Source organism: Pteropus medius, unplaced genomic scaffold (assembly GCF_902729225.1).
Source record: "Pteropus medius unplaced genomic scaffold, Ma_sr-lr_union100, whole genome shotgun sequence".
NCBI classification, from domain to species: domain Eukaryota; kingdom Metazoa; phylum Chordata; class Mammalia; order Chiroptera; family Pteropodidae; genus Pteropus; species Pteropus medius.
Genome location: NW_024356336.1, coordinates 487718 through 505599, shown reverse-complemented (window position 1 = coordinate 505599; position 17882 = coordinate 487718). Strand labels below are relative to the sequence as shown.

The 17882-nt window shown below is 41.2% G+C and overlaps 1 protein-coding gene across 1 annotated transcript in view; it reads left to right on the top strand.

Annotated features, from left to right (window-relative positions):
• The window catches only part of UBE3B (ubiquitin protein ligase E3B), a 51071-nt gene that overhangs the window by 13570 nt on the left and 19619 nt on the right, over positions 1-17882 (top strand). Inside the window, 9 exon segments of the mRNA XM_039861868.1 lie at positions 2891-2996; positions 3293-3413; positions 4416-4593; positions 6145-6308; positions 7498-7665; positions 11505-11676; positions 13304-13422; positions 14084-14198; positions 15057-15156. Of these exon segments, the coding sequence (XP_039717802.1) occupies positions 2891-2996; positions 3293-3413; positions 4416-4593; positions 6145-6308; positions 7498-7665; positions 11505-11676; positions 13304-13422; positions 14084-14198; positions 15057-15156 (1243 nt within the window).

Genomic DNA, 17882 nt, shown 5'->3' with positions numbered 1-17882 from the left:
GTGATACACAAGAGGGGGATGGGGCACTGGAGCAGCTCTGCCTCTTCCCCCATCTCCTGAGAACACATCTTTTTTCCATTCCAGCACCCCTCCCCCGCCCTGATGTGCTTGTAATTCACAGTGTGATTCACCAAGAGGGTTGCATCTGACCATTCTACCACATTTCTTCTCATTTAAGAACATGATATTCATTGTTTTAAGTTTTTTCTCTGTACATGTTAGAATCTATTGATTCACTTGTTAAGGCCAGGCTGCTCTAAAGCCTTTTTCTTAAACAGTACACCTTTCCCCACCTCTGAATATTTGTAATTGAACATGACCAGGACCTTTTAAAATAAGATATTCAGTGGCTTTGTCATCATGAATATACTACTAAAAGTGTATAAAATCATAAGTGATGCATTTAGACATAATCACCACATCTTATAATACAAATAGCTAACATTCATGGGCTGCATGTTGTTTGAAGACTTCTACATGCATTAATTGATTCCTCATTACATTCTTTTATCTCTCCATTTTATAGATGAGGAAGCTAAGGCCCAGCAAGATTAAGCCACTTGCCCTTGATCACACAGCAGGCCGTAGTAGGGCCAAGAATTAAACCCAGGCCGTCTGACTCCAGAGCCCACACTCATTACTCCTTACTCTTTATACTTGCTTCACATATTAGACACTTTTTCGTATTCTAAGAACAGTATATATTTCTTGAATTAATGGCACATGGGAACTTTTCCAAAGTTGTCCTGTTCCATTTATTATGTGGGACCCTTGTTTGCTTAGGTACTTGTAACTGCTAGCCCTGGTGTCTGTCTTTCCCTTCATGCCTTTCGGCTCCCTGGTTGGAGGATGAGCTCTCTTGGCAGGGATTATGCGTTAAACCTTTTACCTTTGTGTCCTGCTGTGCCTATGTTAAATGTACAATTAGCAATACATTTGTAGGATTTGTCACCCGAGGGGGCTTAAGTGCAACAACTAAAGAAAGATTTTGATGACCTCGTGCTGGAGAAATAGATAATAAGAAATTGAGAGAAGCAGTGTTTAGTGTATGTGATCTTTTGAGACTGGCCTGCAAGGCAACTCTGCATCCTCCAATGCCTCAATTCGATTGGTTAGACTGAGTTATGTGGGAGTATGGCTTGAGATAGAATCCTTGGGTTCCTGTGAGAGCCCTCAGAGAAGGCATCTGCCCGCATGCCCCTACAATGATGCAGTTGTCCCCTTGGAAGTGGGAAGTGGTGAGTCACTGTTTCAGTGGCATTCTCTTGTGGTATACTCTTCCTCTGTCTAGAGAATTGTATAGTCCTGATTTAAACTTCTTCTCAGCATGCAGAAAATAACTTGATTCTGTTTTAGATAATTTTCTGTCCTACTCAGCTCAGTGCGTTTACCTTGGTTGGTCAGCCTCCTCTAGATAGGTGATTGATGTAGGCACTAATACTTTGAGTGTGTCAGCCTCAAATTTTTCTTGTCCAAAATGGTACTCTTGAAAATAAAAGTTTGTTATATAAATTCTAATAGTCTAAATAGTAACATATCTGCTCATTGCTTAGAGCACATTAGCTAGAAGAGATCATGTTTCTCCTGCAAGTTGTTCTCATTATCTATTTTTCCTGCATGGCCTGTGTTTTCTCCTGTGTTTTCTTCTAAGTATTTTATAGTTTTAGTTATAAGACTAGCATTTAGGTCAATGATCTATTTCGAGTTTATTTTTATATATAGTTTGAGGTAGTGGTCATTATCTTAATAACGTTGATCTTTTTCTGATTATAGAAGTAATAAATGCTTATTGTAGAAAACCTGGATAAAATAGAAAACTATCAGGCAGAAAAAATGTATCTCGTGCTTCTACAACCCAGAGATACATTGTTAATATTTTATCTGTCTTCTTGGTCTTTTTATTCATTATATGTATTCATGTGTTTATATATACATATTTAAACACTAATATCATAATACAGTTGGCCCTTGAACAATGAGGGTTTGAACTACATCGGTCCACTTAATATGCAGATTTATTTCCAATAAATATGCAGTTGGCCCTCCATATCCATTAATATTACGCTAAGATTTTAAAATTAAGGGTCGACATAACAATGGTTTCTCTGCAGATTCAACCAACAGATCTAAAACAATGTGTTTTCAGTTTATTATTGGGAATTTGCATATGTCTTTTTCCACGTACATATTTTATATGAGAGACTAGCATGTGTGGATTTTGGTATCTGGGGGGTATCCTGAAACCAGTCCCCCACAGATTCCAAGGGATGATTGTAGTTAAGTTTTGGAGAAGTCAAAAGTTATGTATATATTCTCAACTGCATATTCCAAGGGATGATTGTAGTTAAGTTTTGGAGAAGTCAAAAGTTATGTATATATTCTCAACTGCATAGGGAATGGGAGTTGGTGCCCCTAACTCCCACTTTGTTCAAGGGTCAACTGTATGTATATTTAAAGTAAATTGCCTAATCGAAGCATGAGTTATTGGTAAGTTATCATATAGTAAACACACCTTTATAAGCACCACCCCAATTGAGAAATAGAACAACAGCATTCCAAAGCCCCTCTTGTCCTCCCTCACAATCAATACCCCCTCCCTCCTCTCCCATATATATAGTTTTTTAATGCTTTTTTTTTTTAAAGTTTATTATAGCTTGAGCATTCTCTCATGTCAGTAAAACTTCAAAACTGATTTTTCATAGCTACATCATGTGAATGTACTATCATTTACTCAACCGTTCCCCTAGTGGATCTCTCCATTTCTTGTCTTTAGTTTTTCTAGAAGTCTGCAAAGCATAATTTCAAGGAATTTGGGGGTGTTGGTATGGTTGTTCTTTTGCTCCAGGTTCACATGCAAACCTATTGAGTAAGGTGATCTGTCTGTGTCTAGCCCTGTGATTGCTGCACAATTTTCAGACAATCTGATTCGGCCATTCCTCATCCACATCATTTCTGTGCCTGCTCTTGTGACTCATCTCAGCACAGTGACCCCTGAGGTAAGTGAGTACCCCCCAGTTCCATTTTTACCTTTCTTCTTAGAAATTAGAAAATAAAATCTTTTTTTTTTTAATTTCCACTTCTCACCCTGATTTTTTCTTTTAAATCAGTAGCCAGTTTAGACACACTTTTGTTAGTAGCTCAAAGAAACAGGTTCTCATATTTGTTCATTTTCTTCTTGGAGATCAGTAGCATGATTGATTACGAGGGGGTGATCTGTAGGTGATCAACTTCATGCTCTAGTGGGAAATTATTCCTGTCAGCTTCTGTGTTAACAGTCTGCAATTGTTTGCAGCGCCTCACTGTTTTAGAATCTCATGACATGCTTCGCAAATTCATCACATTTTTAAGAGATAAAGATCGATGCCGTGACGTATGTGAAAGTTTAGAAGGATGCCATACGCTTTGTTTAATGGGTGAGTATCTGTGGCTGGACTCTTACTGTGTTCTGGCCATCGGGGAATGCCCAGGTGTTTTGCTTTTCACCATTCTGGAGATCACGAGCTGTTTTTAGTAATAATTAGAAGTGCTTAAAATAAAAGACGTGTCAGGTGGTTAAAATAGAATGTAAAATTGAAAATCACATAGAAAATATATCAGCCTGGCAAACTACTTGAGTGACTATAAATGAATGTTAAATTTTAGCCCTTAGCTTCTTGGCATCCAAAGAAAAATGAAACATGATGAGTTGCCTAGATAATTCACATCTCAAGAGAAAAGGGAGGGTGTAGTTAGGTGGGGCTTAGATGAGAGTGGGGCCTGCCTGCAGCATTTGTTTTACTACATTTTCATTGTAGCGGAAAGGGTTTATGGATAGAAGCATTTGAAAACAGCAGAGGTACATAATTCTCATTGCCTAATTATTTTCTTTTACATAGCAAAAGGTTCTTGGGGCTAAATTTTAAGGGAGTTTATGATAAAAGACCTTACACAAGGCATATTATGTAACTTCGGTGAACATCGAATAAAAGTGATTTTCCAGGACATTCAAATGATTTTTAAGAGATCCCTCCCTTCTTATGTTGACCCTGGATTTTAAAATCTCAGTGTAATATTAAAGTGTCATACCAGCTAAATAGCACATACCTCTGTGTACCAGACCTTTGACATGTTACTTCATATAATTCTCACATGGAGAGTAGGGATCAGTATTCCAATCTCACAGATGAGAAAACGGTTTGAAGAGGTGGGTTGAGCTTCACACAGCTGGTCTGTGACAGAGCCAGGACTGGAAGCCGGGTCAGCCTTTTCCTTAGCCCTGTATCGCATTGCATTTCTAGCACCGACAGGTGCCCCTCTACATGGAATTTCTTCCTGCACATAACTATGGCTGCCTGAGCCCCAGGCAGAGAGCAGGGCTGGGAGGTGATGAAGCGTGTCTCTCTGGGCCCAGGGCACCCAGCCTTCTCTCTTTGTAGGCAATCTCCTGCACTTGGGCTCCCTCAGCCCCAGAGTGTTAGAGGAGGAGACGGATGGGTTTGTGAGTTTGCTCACCCAGATGCTGTGCTACTGTCAGAAGTATGTGTCCCAGAAGAAATCCAACCTGACGCACTGGCACCCTGTCCTTGGCTGGTTCTCCCAATCCGTGGACTATGGGTGAGTCCTAGGGGGCAAATCACTGTCTTTCCTGCCTCTTTCCCACCACCTTTTCATTCTTTTTCCCAGCTTATGTTGTTTTGTTTCTTATTATGAAAGTAATATGTACTCATTGTATAAAATACAGTTAAGACCAGAAGAGAATAAAAACCATCCCTTAATGCTGCTACCCAAAGACAACCTGTGTATACACCCATATTTTTCCCTACCTTTCTTTTTTCTCAGAAAAATGAGATATTTTGTATTTCATTCTTTTCAGTTAGTAAATTGTGAATCTTATTGGTTGATTCTTTTTTTCTTCAATATCACTTTCATCGAGTGCCCAGACTGCCAGATTTTGGAGATAATAAAATAAGACACATGATTCAAAGGAAATAGAAATCACCCTAGATCCTTTTCAAGAGGTGGGACATAAACTTAAAATTTTTAAATTAAAAACTCAAAACTATATTTTGTAAAAAGACCACTAGGCTAGAAGGTAGAGATTCAAGTAAGGCAGCATCACAAATTTAAAAATATGTACCCTGGGCTGAGATGATATGGGTCTCTGGAGCTAAGGCAGCTGTGATGTCCAGCTGTTTTCCTGTTCAGATATCTTCCTGAGGTCTGGGGTCCCTGGCAGGTGCCCTTGAGGCAGGAAAATGAGGGCCAGGGAAGGAAATCTTGGATTTTTCTCCCTTTTCCTTATACCTGAGTGACATTCAATTTAAAAAGACAGATTGCCATTGATGACGTGCCCCAGTGTACTGCCCCAGCTTGAAGAGGATGAACTGGGGCTGTCGGGGAGTTGGGAGGGATGTTGTGGGGGGCAGATGAGTCAGAATAGCATGACGGATGGCCTGGTTTCAGCTCCATTCCTCTGAGGGACTTTGTACAAGTTGCTTCACCTCACTTTCTTCATCTGAAATATGGGGATAATTTTCACAGTCCTGATAAAGGTGTCTTAAAGGATTGAATGAAATAATGCATGTCAGAGCCTGCTGCAGACCTGGCCTATCTTCAGTAGGTGGTGGCTGGAAGACAGTGGGAGCCATTATAGGATCTTAAGCAGTGAGATGATGAAAGCAGATTTCAGGATGTGAGTCTGACGCTGGGGCTATGGTGTACGGTGGAGAAAGGAGCGCTAGAAGGCAAGGAGACTCTCAGGAGGCTTGTGAGTCAGTGATATTTGTGTGCCAGGCTTGCAGGCTGGCTGTGAAAAGAGGAGCAACTTAGTAGGCATGAGATGGCTTCTGTCAACTGACTGATAAGAAGGATGGTTAGGACGAAGAGCAGATAGAGGATGCCTTAGAGATGAGTGACATGATCCTAGACCTAGGGAGAGAAGTAATGCTACTGGCAGCACAGGAAGTCTGGGTGGAGCAACGGGGAAGATAAAGAGGTCAGTACCTTGCATATCCAGGCCTAAGCAGCAATTTGTGGATTCTTTTTATCATTATCATTATCTTATTTACCATATTGAGTAAATAAGGTCCCTTAGAGAGCCAAATGGGCTTTCCCTGGCCATCCGTCAGATGGAACTGACATGCCTGGTCTCTTGCTTTCTCCTAGTCTTAACGAATCAATGCCCTTGATCACCAAACAGCTGCAGTTCCTATGGGGGGTGCCTCTAATCAGGATCTTCTTCAGTGACATCCTGAGCAAGAAGCTGCTGGAGAGCCAGGAACCAGCCCACGTGCAGCCAGCATCCCCACAGAATGTGCTTCCCGTGAAGAGTGAGTGGCTGGAGCAGGCCTGGTCTGTGTCTCTGCTGAGTTAAAGTGCAGCTCCGAATTGTTTCTGGGTGCCTGGCCCCCTCTGTTCGTGTGATGCTCTAACTTCTCCCACGAAGAATTTGAGACCGCTTAAATCAAGTTACATTTAGCAAAATAGTGACGAAAAATTCTTGGCAATGAAAAATAAATAAATAAAAATTCTTGACAAAAAAATATAATGAAGAAGAACCTGGGAAAACGAAGTAGATGAACAAAATCAAGGTCATGTATAGAGAATGTCCACAGATAGATATTCCACAAGGACTGCCATGTTATCTCTGAACTTCCATTTGGCTTTGAATATCTAGTAGCCAAATGAAAACGGATTTGGGACCCTTTCTTACCTCTTATAAACAGGAAGAAGACTTGTTTCTTAGGGAAGTAGAGCTCTTCTGAGTTCCTAATCATAAAAGAAATCTCCCATGTTGGGCTCCTGATAAAGAGGACACTGGTTCACTGACAGGCTAGTACCTTAGCAGTGTCCTCACTGCAGGGTCAGTAATGGGTTCCATGGAAAGATTTCTTGTTGCCTGCTCTGATTAAAGTTAAGGAAGTGATGCTAATTTGGTGGAGTTACCTGCCTGTGGCAGATTTCTAGGTTCAGGGTGACTTTTCCTCTCCACCCAGTGTGCTGCAAAGTTTCAGTTGGTAGCTGTCCGGGAGCATAGGATCAACATGTGTAACTTCAGCAAGATAAAAATGGGAAGGTTTGAAATAAAAGTAGGGTACAACCACAGGCCAATTATTAGTACTTAAGGTTGCTGCTCCTGCTTCTGTCTAAAAGCACAGAAAATTGGGAATCTACCAGGCCTTCCACCTTTGCTCTCTTACCCTAATATAATCCTGAGGTGTTACCTTTGTGGGTTCTGAAGTTAAGCATACAGTAAAAGGATCCCAGTAAGAATTGGACATGCCGGTGTCGTTTGGAAAAATTTTCTGATATTCTGAAAATGTCTTTGGGTTTCGCCTAAAAACCTATTGTTAATGTGTTTCTGATTTATCGCAGAGATGACTTGAATCAAGCAGCAGCCCCACTGTCTGGCTGAAGCTGTAAATTAGGAGCTTTATTGAAATGCTCTTCCCTTTATGGGGTGGAACTTGGCAGGTGGCTGAACTTCTGCTCACACGTTCCTTCTTCTCTCCATGCCAGATCTCCTCAAACGTGCATTTCAGAAGTCTGCATCGGTGAGGAATATTCTCAAGCCTGTTGGGGGTAAATGCGTTGATTCTGTGGAGGTACAGAAGGTTTGCAACATCTGTGTCCTGTACCAGACCTCGCTGACAACTCTGACCCAGATCCGGCTGCAGATACTCACAGGTTTGGAGGCTTGAGTCATCTCTCATCTCACATTTGGCAGACAGTTTTCCTTAGAAATAGTTGATTTTCTTCTGGCTTCCTAGATTCAGAAAATAGGTGATGAAGGAGGCTATTTTTGAGCCATTTTTAGAGGTCTTTATACCTCAATTAAACAGGTCAAACTAACCTCTATCCTGTGACCTGGCTCTTACTTTCATTATGAAGTACAGTTTGCTTTTAAACAGTTACTAATTTTTTTTTCCGAATAGAAAACCGGAAAAGGCAAGGAAGCAGGAAAAAAAAAACAAACTTAAACTGCTCTTAATCCCACAATCCCGACACCACTACCTATGGCTGAGTGTGCTACATTTGTATATATTTAGATTGAAATATATAGTTTTAGCCTTCTCTTTCATTAGTCACCTTTTATAAGTATTTTGTCATGTCAGAAATTCTTCAAAAACCTCATTTTTATTGGCTGTATAATATGCCACACTTTTTCCTTTTTAGCCGAGCAAAGAAGAAAGGCCCTCCTGTGAGCAGAGAACTGAGCATTAGAGGCTTTTAAGTTGTAGTGCCCAAGTTGGTAGTGTGAATTGGTATTAGGACAAGAAGTCTGTGAGCCGTGAAACTATTTACTGCATAAGGAATTAAGAACTTCTCTGCTGCATTTATATTTTTTAAAATCATAAATTGCTGCCGTTTCTCTCATACTTATTTCATCTTCAGATATTTATAGAGCACCTATGTGCATGGAGGATACAGAGGTGAATAAGGCAGCCAAGGTCTGTGTTCCCAAGGGGATTATATCCTAGTAGTGGAGAGACCAATGATAACCAAGGGAAAAATACGTTTAATGACAGGCACTATGACAAAAAGTACCAAGGGACAATGTTGGCTTGGGCTAGAGCAGGGTTTCCGAGCCTCAGTACTGTTGATATTTTGGGCCAGGTAATTCTTTGTCGTGGAAGCTGCCTTGTTCATCGTAGGATGTTTGGCAGCCCCTGGCCCCAACCCATAGATGCCAGTAGCACCTTCCCTCTCTCCCAGTTGTGACAGCCATCTGTGTCTCTAAACATTGCCACATGCCCCTAGAGAACAAAATCATTCCTGGTTGAGAACAGTTGAACTGTTGCAGTGATGGAGATTGAAACAGGATGATTTATGAAATCTTTTAGAGGAAGGGTCTCCAGGTCTTACTGGTAGATTGGATTTGGGGGAGTGAGGCCTAAAAGTTTCAAAGACGATGCCAGAGTTTTGGCCCAAGCAACTGTGGATGGTGGTGCCCTTTGCCGAGCTGGGGATGATGAGCTCAGGGCGGGGCTTACGGGGGTCATCAAGAGTTCTGATTTGGCAGGGATGAGTGTAAGGTGCTTGCTAGACCTGCAGCAGAGATGCCAAGCAGGCCTATGAATATATTCTGTGGGGCATGAGCAGAGGGATGATGTGTAAAGCCTTGGTCTTGGACAGGTTCCCTGAGGAGAGTTCAGTGGGAGAAGGAAAGGGGTGGGGGCCCAGACTCAGCGCAAGCGCCCCAGCCCATAATATGAGGGTTTGGAAAGCATATCGAATGAGAGGATTGTGACTACGTTCAGCTTTTTAAGGTGACCAAAATTTAAGTCCCCCATTGTCCTAATGAAACAATCCAAAAACAAGTTTTTTGGCCAACTTGAAAATGTATACTTTCAACAAGAAAGATAAATTAGTCTTAAAGTATATGTATAATGTTAGGGTGCTGGTACCGCAGTATGGGAAAGAATTCACAAAGTCAGGAAGTAAATAAAAAGGTTTATTTACTTACTAAGCAAGGAAAGGGATCAAACGTTAAGAGTAATGCTGGCCCTGAAGGGTAAGGAATTTGAGCTTTTAATTGATTATAAAGGGCTAGGCAGCTGGTATTTGTAAACAGCTGCGGATGTGTCAAGAAGCTTGAGTTTTCTTAGATGTTATCTGAAGCAGGGCATCCAGGATATATCCTGGATAATTGCAGGCTTGCTTGTCTTGGTAACTTTTCCTAGGTCCATGAACTTAAGCTAGAGAAAAAGAAGAATTAGGGTCTTCTTGTATCTGTAGATTGTTTATTTTGGCTGATAGCCAGCGCTGACTCTGGCAAGGGCTCGAGGGTCTATAGGTTGTATATCTTAGCTGATAGCTGGAGCTAGTTCTGGTAAGGGTCCAAAGCTTGCTAGGAACTGAGTTGTTTGTCCTTTTATGTAATATTTGATCTGTTAGTTTAGCAATATACACATTATAGAAAATAGACATTTTTAAAATCTTGCTGTTTTTTCTTTTCAAAATTTGCAAAGTGTCTTTAAGCTTCTCACATGTGTATGACAGTCCTGGAGCCCTGTGCCACTCCTCTGACACAGCTTTCCAGAGCATGGCATCTTTATTTCTGCCTCAGTTGCTCAGGATGCAGCCCTTTTTGAGTGGGTATATGATACTATAAATGAATATTTTCATCCACATAGTGAGTGCCCGTGCACATAATGTAAGAGCAGTTGCTTTGCTTCTTTTGTCCTGTAGGAGTATATTTTTGACCTGTAGGAGTATATTTTTGCTTCTTTTGTCCTGTAGGAGTATATTTTTGACCTCCAGGATGTAAGTACCTATTCTGTTTCTTTTTTTAATCTATTTTTAAATTGTGAGATTGCTGCATTTTATAACCACATCCTCCTACCCTTGAAAATGTGAGGTCAGAACTTTAGGGATAATAACTAGTGTTAAACATTTCTTTGCCTCCTTTACAGTTCCCTCAGTTCACACTCTAAGTATCCATAAGTAGCACTGATTGAGTCTGTTGTCCTACCCACCCACCCCCCGCCCCCCCGATCCCAGGCTAATAAGTCTTCCCCAAATAGTTCTTTGTTCAAAATGAAGTAATTCTATAAAATGAGGGGTAATATAAGGACTCAAATATAAGGCAGCTCCCCCTTTTCTAAGGAATAATTTGAGGAACACATCGTATTATATGTTCTGTGACACATGGAACTTCAGAGCCAGACTTTCTAAGTCAAACACTGTATTAGTAGACTTAGAACATAACAGTGATATATAGCCTGTGAGTCTGAGGCCTCGTAGCCATCAAGAAGCAGGCTTAAAATGTCCTCTGTTTCACCCAGGGTTAAATTTGTGTGTAATGCTTGAGGTCTCTCTGCAATGGTCATTCATTGCTTTTCCACTTTTAACATAGAATAATGGAAGTAGATGAGAGGAAAGCTTTGCTAAATGCAGGTGCTCCTGCAAATAGTTTAAAGTAGGGGTTGATAAATTTATGGCCTCATGGGCCAAATCCAGCTTACTACTTGCTTTCGTAAATAAAGTTTTGTTGGAACAAAGCCACATCCATTCACTTACATAGTGTCTATGGATGCTTTTGTGCCACAATGGTAGCATTGAGTAGTTGTGACAGAGACTAGCCCACAAAGCCTAAAAATACCAACCCTCTTGCCCTTTCCAGAAAAAAGTTGCTGATCTCAGATTTAAAACCTCAGTGCTGAGTCAGACAGACCTGGGTTCTATTCTTGGCTATGACATTAGTTGGCAGTGTGATTTTGAGCCATTTAACCTCTCTAGTCTTCAGTTTCCTCTCTCAAGATGGAGATAATGTTGGGTTTCACAAGGTGGACAGAAGATAATGCATGCAAAGTACTTAGAATATTATCTGGTACATAATAAGCACTCATTAAATGTTAGCTATTATTATCATTGTTATCCTCATGGCGATAAAGATTTTCTTAGTAATTGTGTCTTCTTTCTCTCGCACACATTATTCACTAGTAGGTGTTGGTGTTTTGTTTTCCCAATAGATAGGGAAATAAGCCCCTACCTGAAGCTTGAGTTTCTCTATCCTTTTTCAGGTCTTACTTACCTTGATGACCTGCTGCCCAAACTGTGGGCGTTTATCTGTGAGCTGGGGCCCCATGGAGGGTTAAAGCTCTTCTTGGAATGCCTCAACAATGACACTGAAGAATCTAAGCAGCTCTTGGCCATGCTGATGCTGTTCTGTGACTGTTCCCGGCACCTCATCACGTAGGTTGACTGCTGTGGACCTAAATTCCTTTCCTAGAACATGGAGAAAAAGTAATTACAATGTTAGTAAGGAAGCAATTGCTGATGTGATTACTGCTAATGTTTGGACCTGTGAGGCAGGGTCATCAGATGAATTAGACAAGAAAACATTTACAAAGTGGGTGGCACATAGTACGGGTTCAGCAATTGTTACTTCCCATCCTTTCAGGGGAGCTGGGTCAGTACCACTTAATGTAGGTTTCGGAGGTCTCCTAGAGCTAGGTTCAAATTACCTTGGCTGTTTACTCACTATGCTAGGTAATTCATTGGAAAATTCCAGAGCTAAAGAGGCAGGTTACAAAACCTGGCTTGGCCATTTATTGAGACACTCTGGGCAGAAGCGTAAGAGGCTCTGCCTCTCTGAGCCTCAGTTTCCTCATCTATAGATGGGAATAACAATACCACCTTACCTCTTAGCCATGTGGTAAGGATTAGATGAGATAATGCCCATAAAATGTATACCATTGTCCATGGCACATAGAACTCAGTCTGTGTTGGCTGTTTTTACCATTATTATGGGCAAGTTGCTTAATCTTTCTGAGCCTCAGTTTCCTCATTAGTAAAATGGAGATAACATTACTAATCTGATAGTAAGTAAGTGAGAAAAGGAATGTTGAGTACTTAGTACAGTGCTTGGCACAGGTAAGAAATTAACAAATATTAGTCATTCAATTTGTTTGTTCTTTAAGCTTATATGTCTACTTGTGTATCTGGTATTCTTTTAATTCCCCTTTTTTCCAAAACATTAGTGAAAAATTATAAGATAGAATGGACCTCAGGCTTATTTCCCTATCCATTGTTCAAGCTAGAAGACATTGATGGGAAGGAATCAGGGATGTATAGCGGCAGATTAGGTAAGAATCATGGAGGGAAATCCTCAGTGAGCAGGTGGAGGCAAGAGCAGGGGTCTGTAGCTGCTGCTACAAACACCCTGAATTGCTGGATCGGGGTGACCCAAGAGTGAGTCATATTCTAAAGTGGAGCAGTTCTAGGAGATTTTCAGCTGTATCTTAAATGGTTCACTTATTCATGTATTCTTTCAGACATTATTCACTCACTCAAATATTTCTCAAGTACCTACTAAGTGCCACTAGTGTCTGTCACAGATGCAGAATAAGCTTCCACAGCTTTCCTCAGTAGACAGACTCTTAGTCAAGATTTCTTGACATTCAGGCATGATTTCAGCATGAATTAAAGTGTCACAGTCAGATCCTTATGAATGAGAAAAGTATAGAATAGAGCTTACTGTTTTTTTCTTAATTGTATTTTAAAACTTTTTACCATGGACAATTTCAAATCAATAGAAAGTAGAGAGAATATAGTATAATGAACTCTCATGTGCCCATCACCAGCTTCAAAAGTTATCAACTCATAGCCAGTCTTGCTTCATCTTTACCTCCACCTGCTCTCTCCCTCATTATCTTAGACAATTCCTCACAAATCTTAGACATTATATCATTTTATCTGTAAATTTTACAGTAACTATTCTTAAAAGATAGAGCTTATTTCTTAACCTTTTGTTTAGTATGAGGTACAAATCTTTAGTTTTCTTATTGGGAAATCGTGAACAATTTTCTGTCTCATTTAGGATCCTTGATGACATTGAAGTTTATGAAGAACAAATTTCATTCAAACTGGAAGAGCTAGTCACCATCTCCTCTTTTCTGAATTCCTTCATGTTTAAGATGATCTGGGATGGAATTGTAGGTAAGATAAAGATGTCAGCCATCATTCAATTAATGCTGCAGGCAGGGAGGCCAGAATTGATAGTATCAGCTAATTCTTAGCCATATTGTCTATTAATGTTAACTGAAAATGCACATTTCTTCACATAATTAGAAGTTTTATTTCTTCCCTCTCTATCCGTGACCTCTTAAGATAGTGATGTGGTTAAAGAGGTCTTGTTCTCCCATGTGTGTTTCAAGATTTGCATGTATGTGCCAAGAATTATGAAAGATGATTTTGTCCTTAATCTCCTTTTGGCTCTTTGAGTTGATTTCCATGAAGAATAAATATGTGCCAGGTCACACTTCAGATTAGAGTACACCTCCTGAAGTGTTTCCACTTGTGAATTCAGTACAAAGTTCCTTAGATTTAAAAGGTCCTTGGATGACATACTAGTGGGAGGCAGCATGAGTGATTGGATACTCAGGTCCTATAGACACTTAGAACATACCCAGGGAGCCTTTTAGTTCTGTTGATTCCATGTAAAATTCAGAGTGAGGGAGATAAAGACCATGATGAGACTTGGTGACGACAGGAAGAGACAAGACATTGTCCTCCCAGCTCTTCTCCAGCTCTAATCAGCTCCATGAGTGTGAATCTTCCTTTTTTTCTTTCTTTTCTTTTTTTCTTTTTTACCTTACAGAGAACGCCAAGGGCGAGACCTTGGAGCTGTTCCAATCTGTCCATGGGTGGCTTATGGTGCTATATGAGCGGGACTGCCGGCGGCGCTTCGCCCCAGAAGACCACTGGCTGCGAAAGTGAGCACTGGGGATGGGAAAGGGGACTGATGGAAACAGAGACCCTTCATCACTGCTCCTGGCAGCAGTTGCCCGAGTGCTCAGCACTTATGTTCTAGGTTAGAGAAGAGTTTCATCCCGTCCTTTCATCTATGTAAAGAGAGCTGCTGTTCCTGTGAAGCACCTGTCAGGACAGATCGCCTCATAATCACTTCTGTTAAGATATGCTTATACCATAGATGATTAGAGCTCATGGCAACAAAGCCAGATCATATTTAGTAAATGTTTCGTATCTAAACTGGGAAGAAAGTTTTCAGCTGAACTAAACAGATCAGGATAGATAAATGGCAGTTTTTTAAATCAGAAATGGCAGGGAAAAACTACAGCTAGGTCTTTTTGAGAGGGGGGGTAGGGGACTCTTCTTGCAACAGCTAAACATAAAATCATGTCCAGATCTTTTTATCAATGACATGTCAACTCTTATGTAACTCTTGAAGTTCTGGCACAGGGGGAGGGACTGGCAAACTTTTTCTGTAAAGACCAGATGGTAAATATTTTAGGCTTTGCAAACCAGACAGTCTCTGTTGCAACTACTTGGTTCTGCTGTTGTAACGTAAAAACAGCCAGAGACAACATGTAATAAATGAGTGTAGTTGTGTTCCATTGAAACTTTATTTATGGTCAGCAGGCTGGATTTGGCCCACAGGCTGTAATTTGCCAACCCAGCACTAGAAAATGGTGGTTTTGGTTTTTATAAAAGATTTTTATTAAAATATAGCTAGCATACAATATTATATTATTCAAATATACACCATAGTTATTGAACATTTATTTAGTGTTCTTATTTTAATCATTTCGAACCCATGTCTTTCTTTTAAGGGATCTCAAACCTAGTGTGCTGTTTCAGGAACTTGACAAGGACAGAAAACGGGCACAACTGATCCTGCAGTATATCCCTCATGTCATTCCTCACAAAAACGTGAGTCGCACTCAGAGCCGGGCTCTTTGTGTGTCTTTTTTGTTCTACCACATGGTTCCTGACTGTGTGTCTCTGTTATAGCAATTGAAAATGAAGAAATGAGGTAATTTATTCAGCAAATGCAAACAGTGATTCTATCTTAATCTGTGTCAGGTATTAAGCTAAGTACTGGGGTACAGAGATGGAAGACATTATAAAGTGGCAATTCTGGTAGAGTGGGGTATATGTATACTATAATATAATATTGTATGCTGGCTATAGGGATGGATGCTGTGGGAGCCCAGAGAAGGGAGTCAGGAGCATAGTGGACCGTGTTTAAAGGCCTCAAATGGGAGAGAATGGGGTGCTCTTGGAGAGCCAGACGTGCAGTCTGGCTGGAGGGAATATACAGTGAGAGCCGAGAAGCTGAGGAAGTTTGTGGGTGTTGGAACAAGGGCCTTGTCAGCCAAGGGCAGGAGCTTGGAGTTTGTCCAAAGCCATTGCAGTTTTCAGCTTTGGAGACACCTGGTCAGAGCTATAATTTAGAAAGTTCTTCTGGCTGTAATGTGGGGCACTGGCTAGAGACAGAGGTGTCAACAGCAATCTAGCCTTGACTCAGATGGGGCCATGGGAGTAGAAAGATGATAAAGCCAAGAGATTTTTAAGGAGGTAGCACCTATAGGCCTTGGAGAATGACAACATTTGGAGGAGAAGGAAAGGAAGAATTCAGATGATGCTCAGATATCTAGCTTGGGCTCCTGGGTGCCTGGGAGAGCTGTTTCCTGAGGGAGAAGCCTGGCAAGAGCAGGTCTGGAAAGTGCTGGCGAGGTCAGCTTTGAGAGGTAGCATGGGAGGTGTCTGTGACTCCTCAAGGCCATTGGACACATGGGTCTGGGGCTCAAGAGAGAGGACTGGGCTGGAGACAGTACCCAAATCTCCTAACTGCATTTATGGCCGTGGACAAGGTGCTTGGAGAATCAGAGTAAGAAGATCAGGGGACTGAGGCCAGAGCTCTGCAGGACCTGTCCCTTAAAGGGCCAGCACAAGGAGAGAAAATGTAATCAGAGGGAGAAAACCAGCAGTGTGGTGCCACAGACTCAAGGGACATGAGCTACTTGGAAAGGGTCAGCTACTGTGGGAGAAGTGTCCAAGAACTGAGGGAAAGCATTGCTCACCTATCTCGTGTATAGTGTACATTCCAGAAATGTCTATTGGATACCGAGACAAGACTGTACTTGCTACCTTATAAGAGGCTCTTAAATGTCTAGATGTGCTCTTTCTTTCCTTTTTCTTTTTTGACAAAATAGACATTTTGCGTAAACCACATGTTTCTAAATTAAATCTCACTTTTCAGAAATACTTAACTCCTCTTTGCTCTCTGATATTGTTTTGACCTTGACGTTAATACTTATGGTTGCCATTCTTTACCCTCCAGCAATGATTCACAAACAAACATGGTTGTTTAAATTCTTATTGCTTTTGACAGCAGAGCCTCTCAGAAATGAGAGCCCTCGTGGAGATGCCTTAGTCATACATTCCCTCCATGAGGATGCCCCTTCAGCAGTCTCCCTGACCTTGCCTCAGATAGAGAACATGCAGCTTTGCAAAGCAGGCCATTCTATTGCTTTATTTTTCCCAGTGATGGAACATTCTTCCTCGTCTTAATCTGATTTACTTCTCTGTAACTTCTACCCTTTGGCCACTAGAGGTGGACTCTCTAATCTGAGATTTGCAGACAGCTCTTGTTTGCCTTCTGATAGCAGCTTTCCTTCCTCCAACTGTTCCTCTTGCAGGTGGTTTCCAGCCCTTCGCCTCCTGGGCCTAGTCTAGTTTGGTGGAGTCTGACTTAAAGTGCAGCACCGTGTCATGGGCCTGTGGTCTGTGAATTCAGCCCCAGACCATAGGATTCCCATACCGTATAATCTGGAATCTCGTTCTATATATATCTGGAGCTCACAAATGGTGTGCTGAGGTGCCCCAGGTTCCTATTGGATATTTTAAGTTTTTGAGAGGAACACAGTGAAATCTGTTAGACATTATATGCAAGTACTAGCTCAGGTTTACAGTTTCAGCATTCTTTTCAATGATGCTATATTTGTTAAGCTGGGTTTTAAAAATGAAATTTAAAAATCTTTTTGTTTCAATGTATTTTTAAATTCCTAGCACATAAATACTTAATAAGTTCTTAGGACCTAACTACCAAATAAATGGAACTGTTGAGTATTTCTTTTGACCTAGGAGTGCTATGAAAATAATGCTGAGCCACTAGGGTTGCTGTGAACAAGAGCACTTGAGAACCTCTGAGAGTAGTTTCATGACTTCTGAGTCCAGGCTGTATTATGATCTTCCCCATTTTTTTTTCTTTTCAGAATTTTGCTTAAGATTGCCATCAAGACTTTTGTCCTTGGCTCATAAAATTTCTTTTTTTCTCAGGAAATAGGCCCCTTCCTCATCTCCCTGCTCGTACTGCTCCCCCGTGATGGCACTAGCAGGTCTGGGAGAACGTCTGAGGCTTGGTGTGTTAGTGCAACAAGGGCACTCACGTTGTCTCCCGTCTCGGGCTTCACTGCCCTCTTATCAGGGTCTGTGCTGCCCTCTGCCATTGATCGATTCTCGCTGCAGCACACTGGAGAGTAATGGGATCTCTCCAGTCCTGCTTTCTCTTTCATCTGTTACCACTATGCCATATAGCCCTAAAAGCCGAACTTCTCCCTTGTTCTTGGTCTCACTTGAGTGGGTGGCAAGTC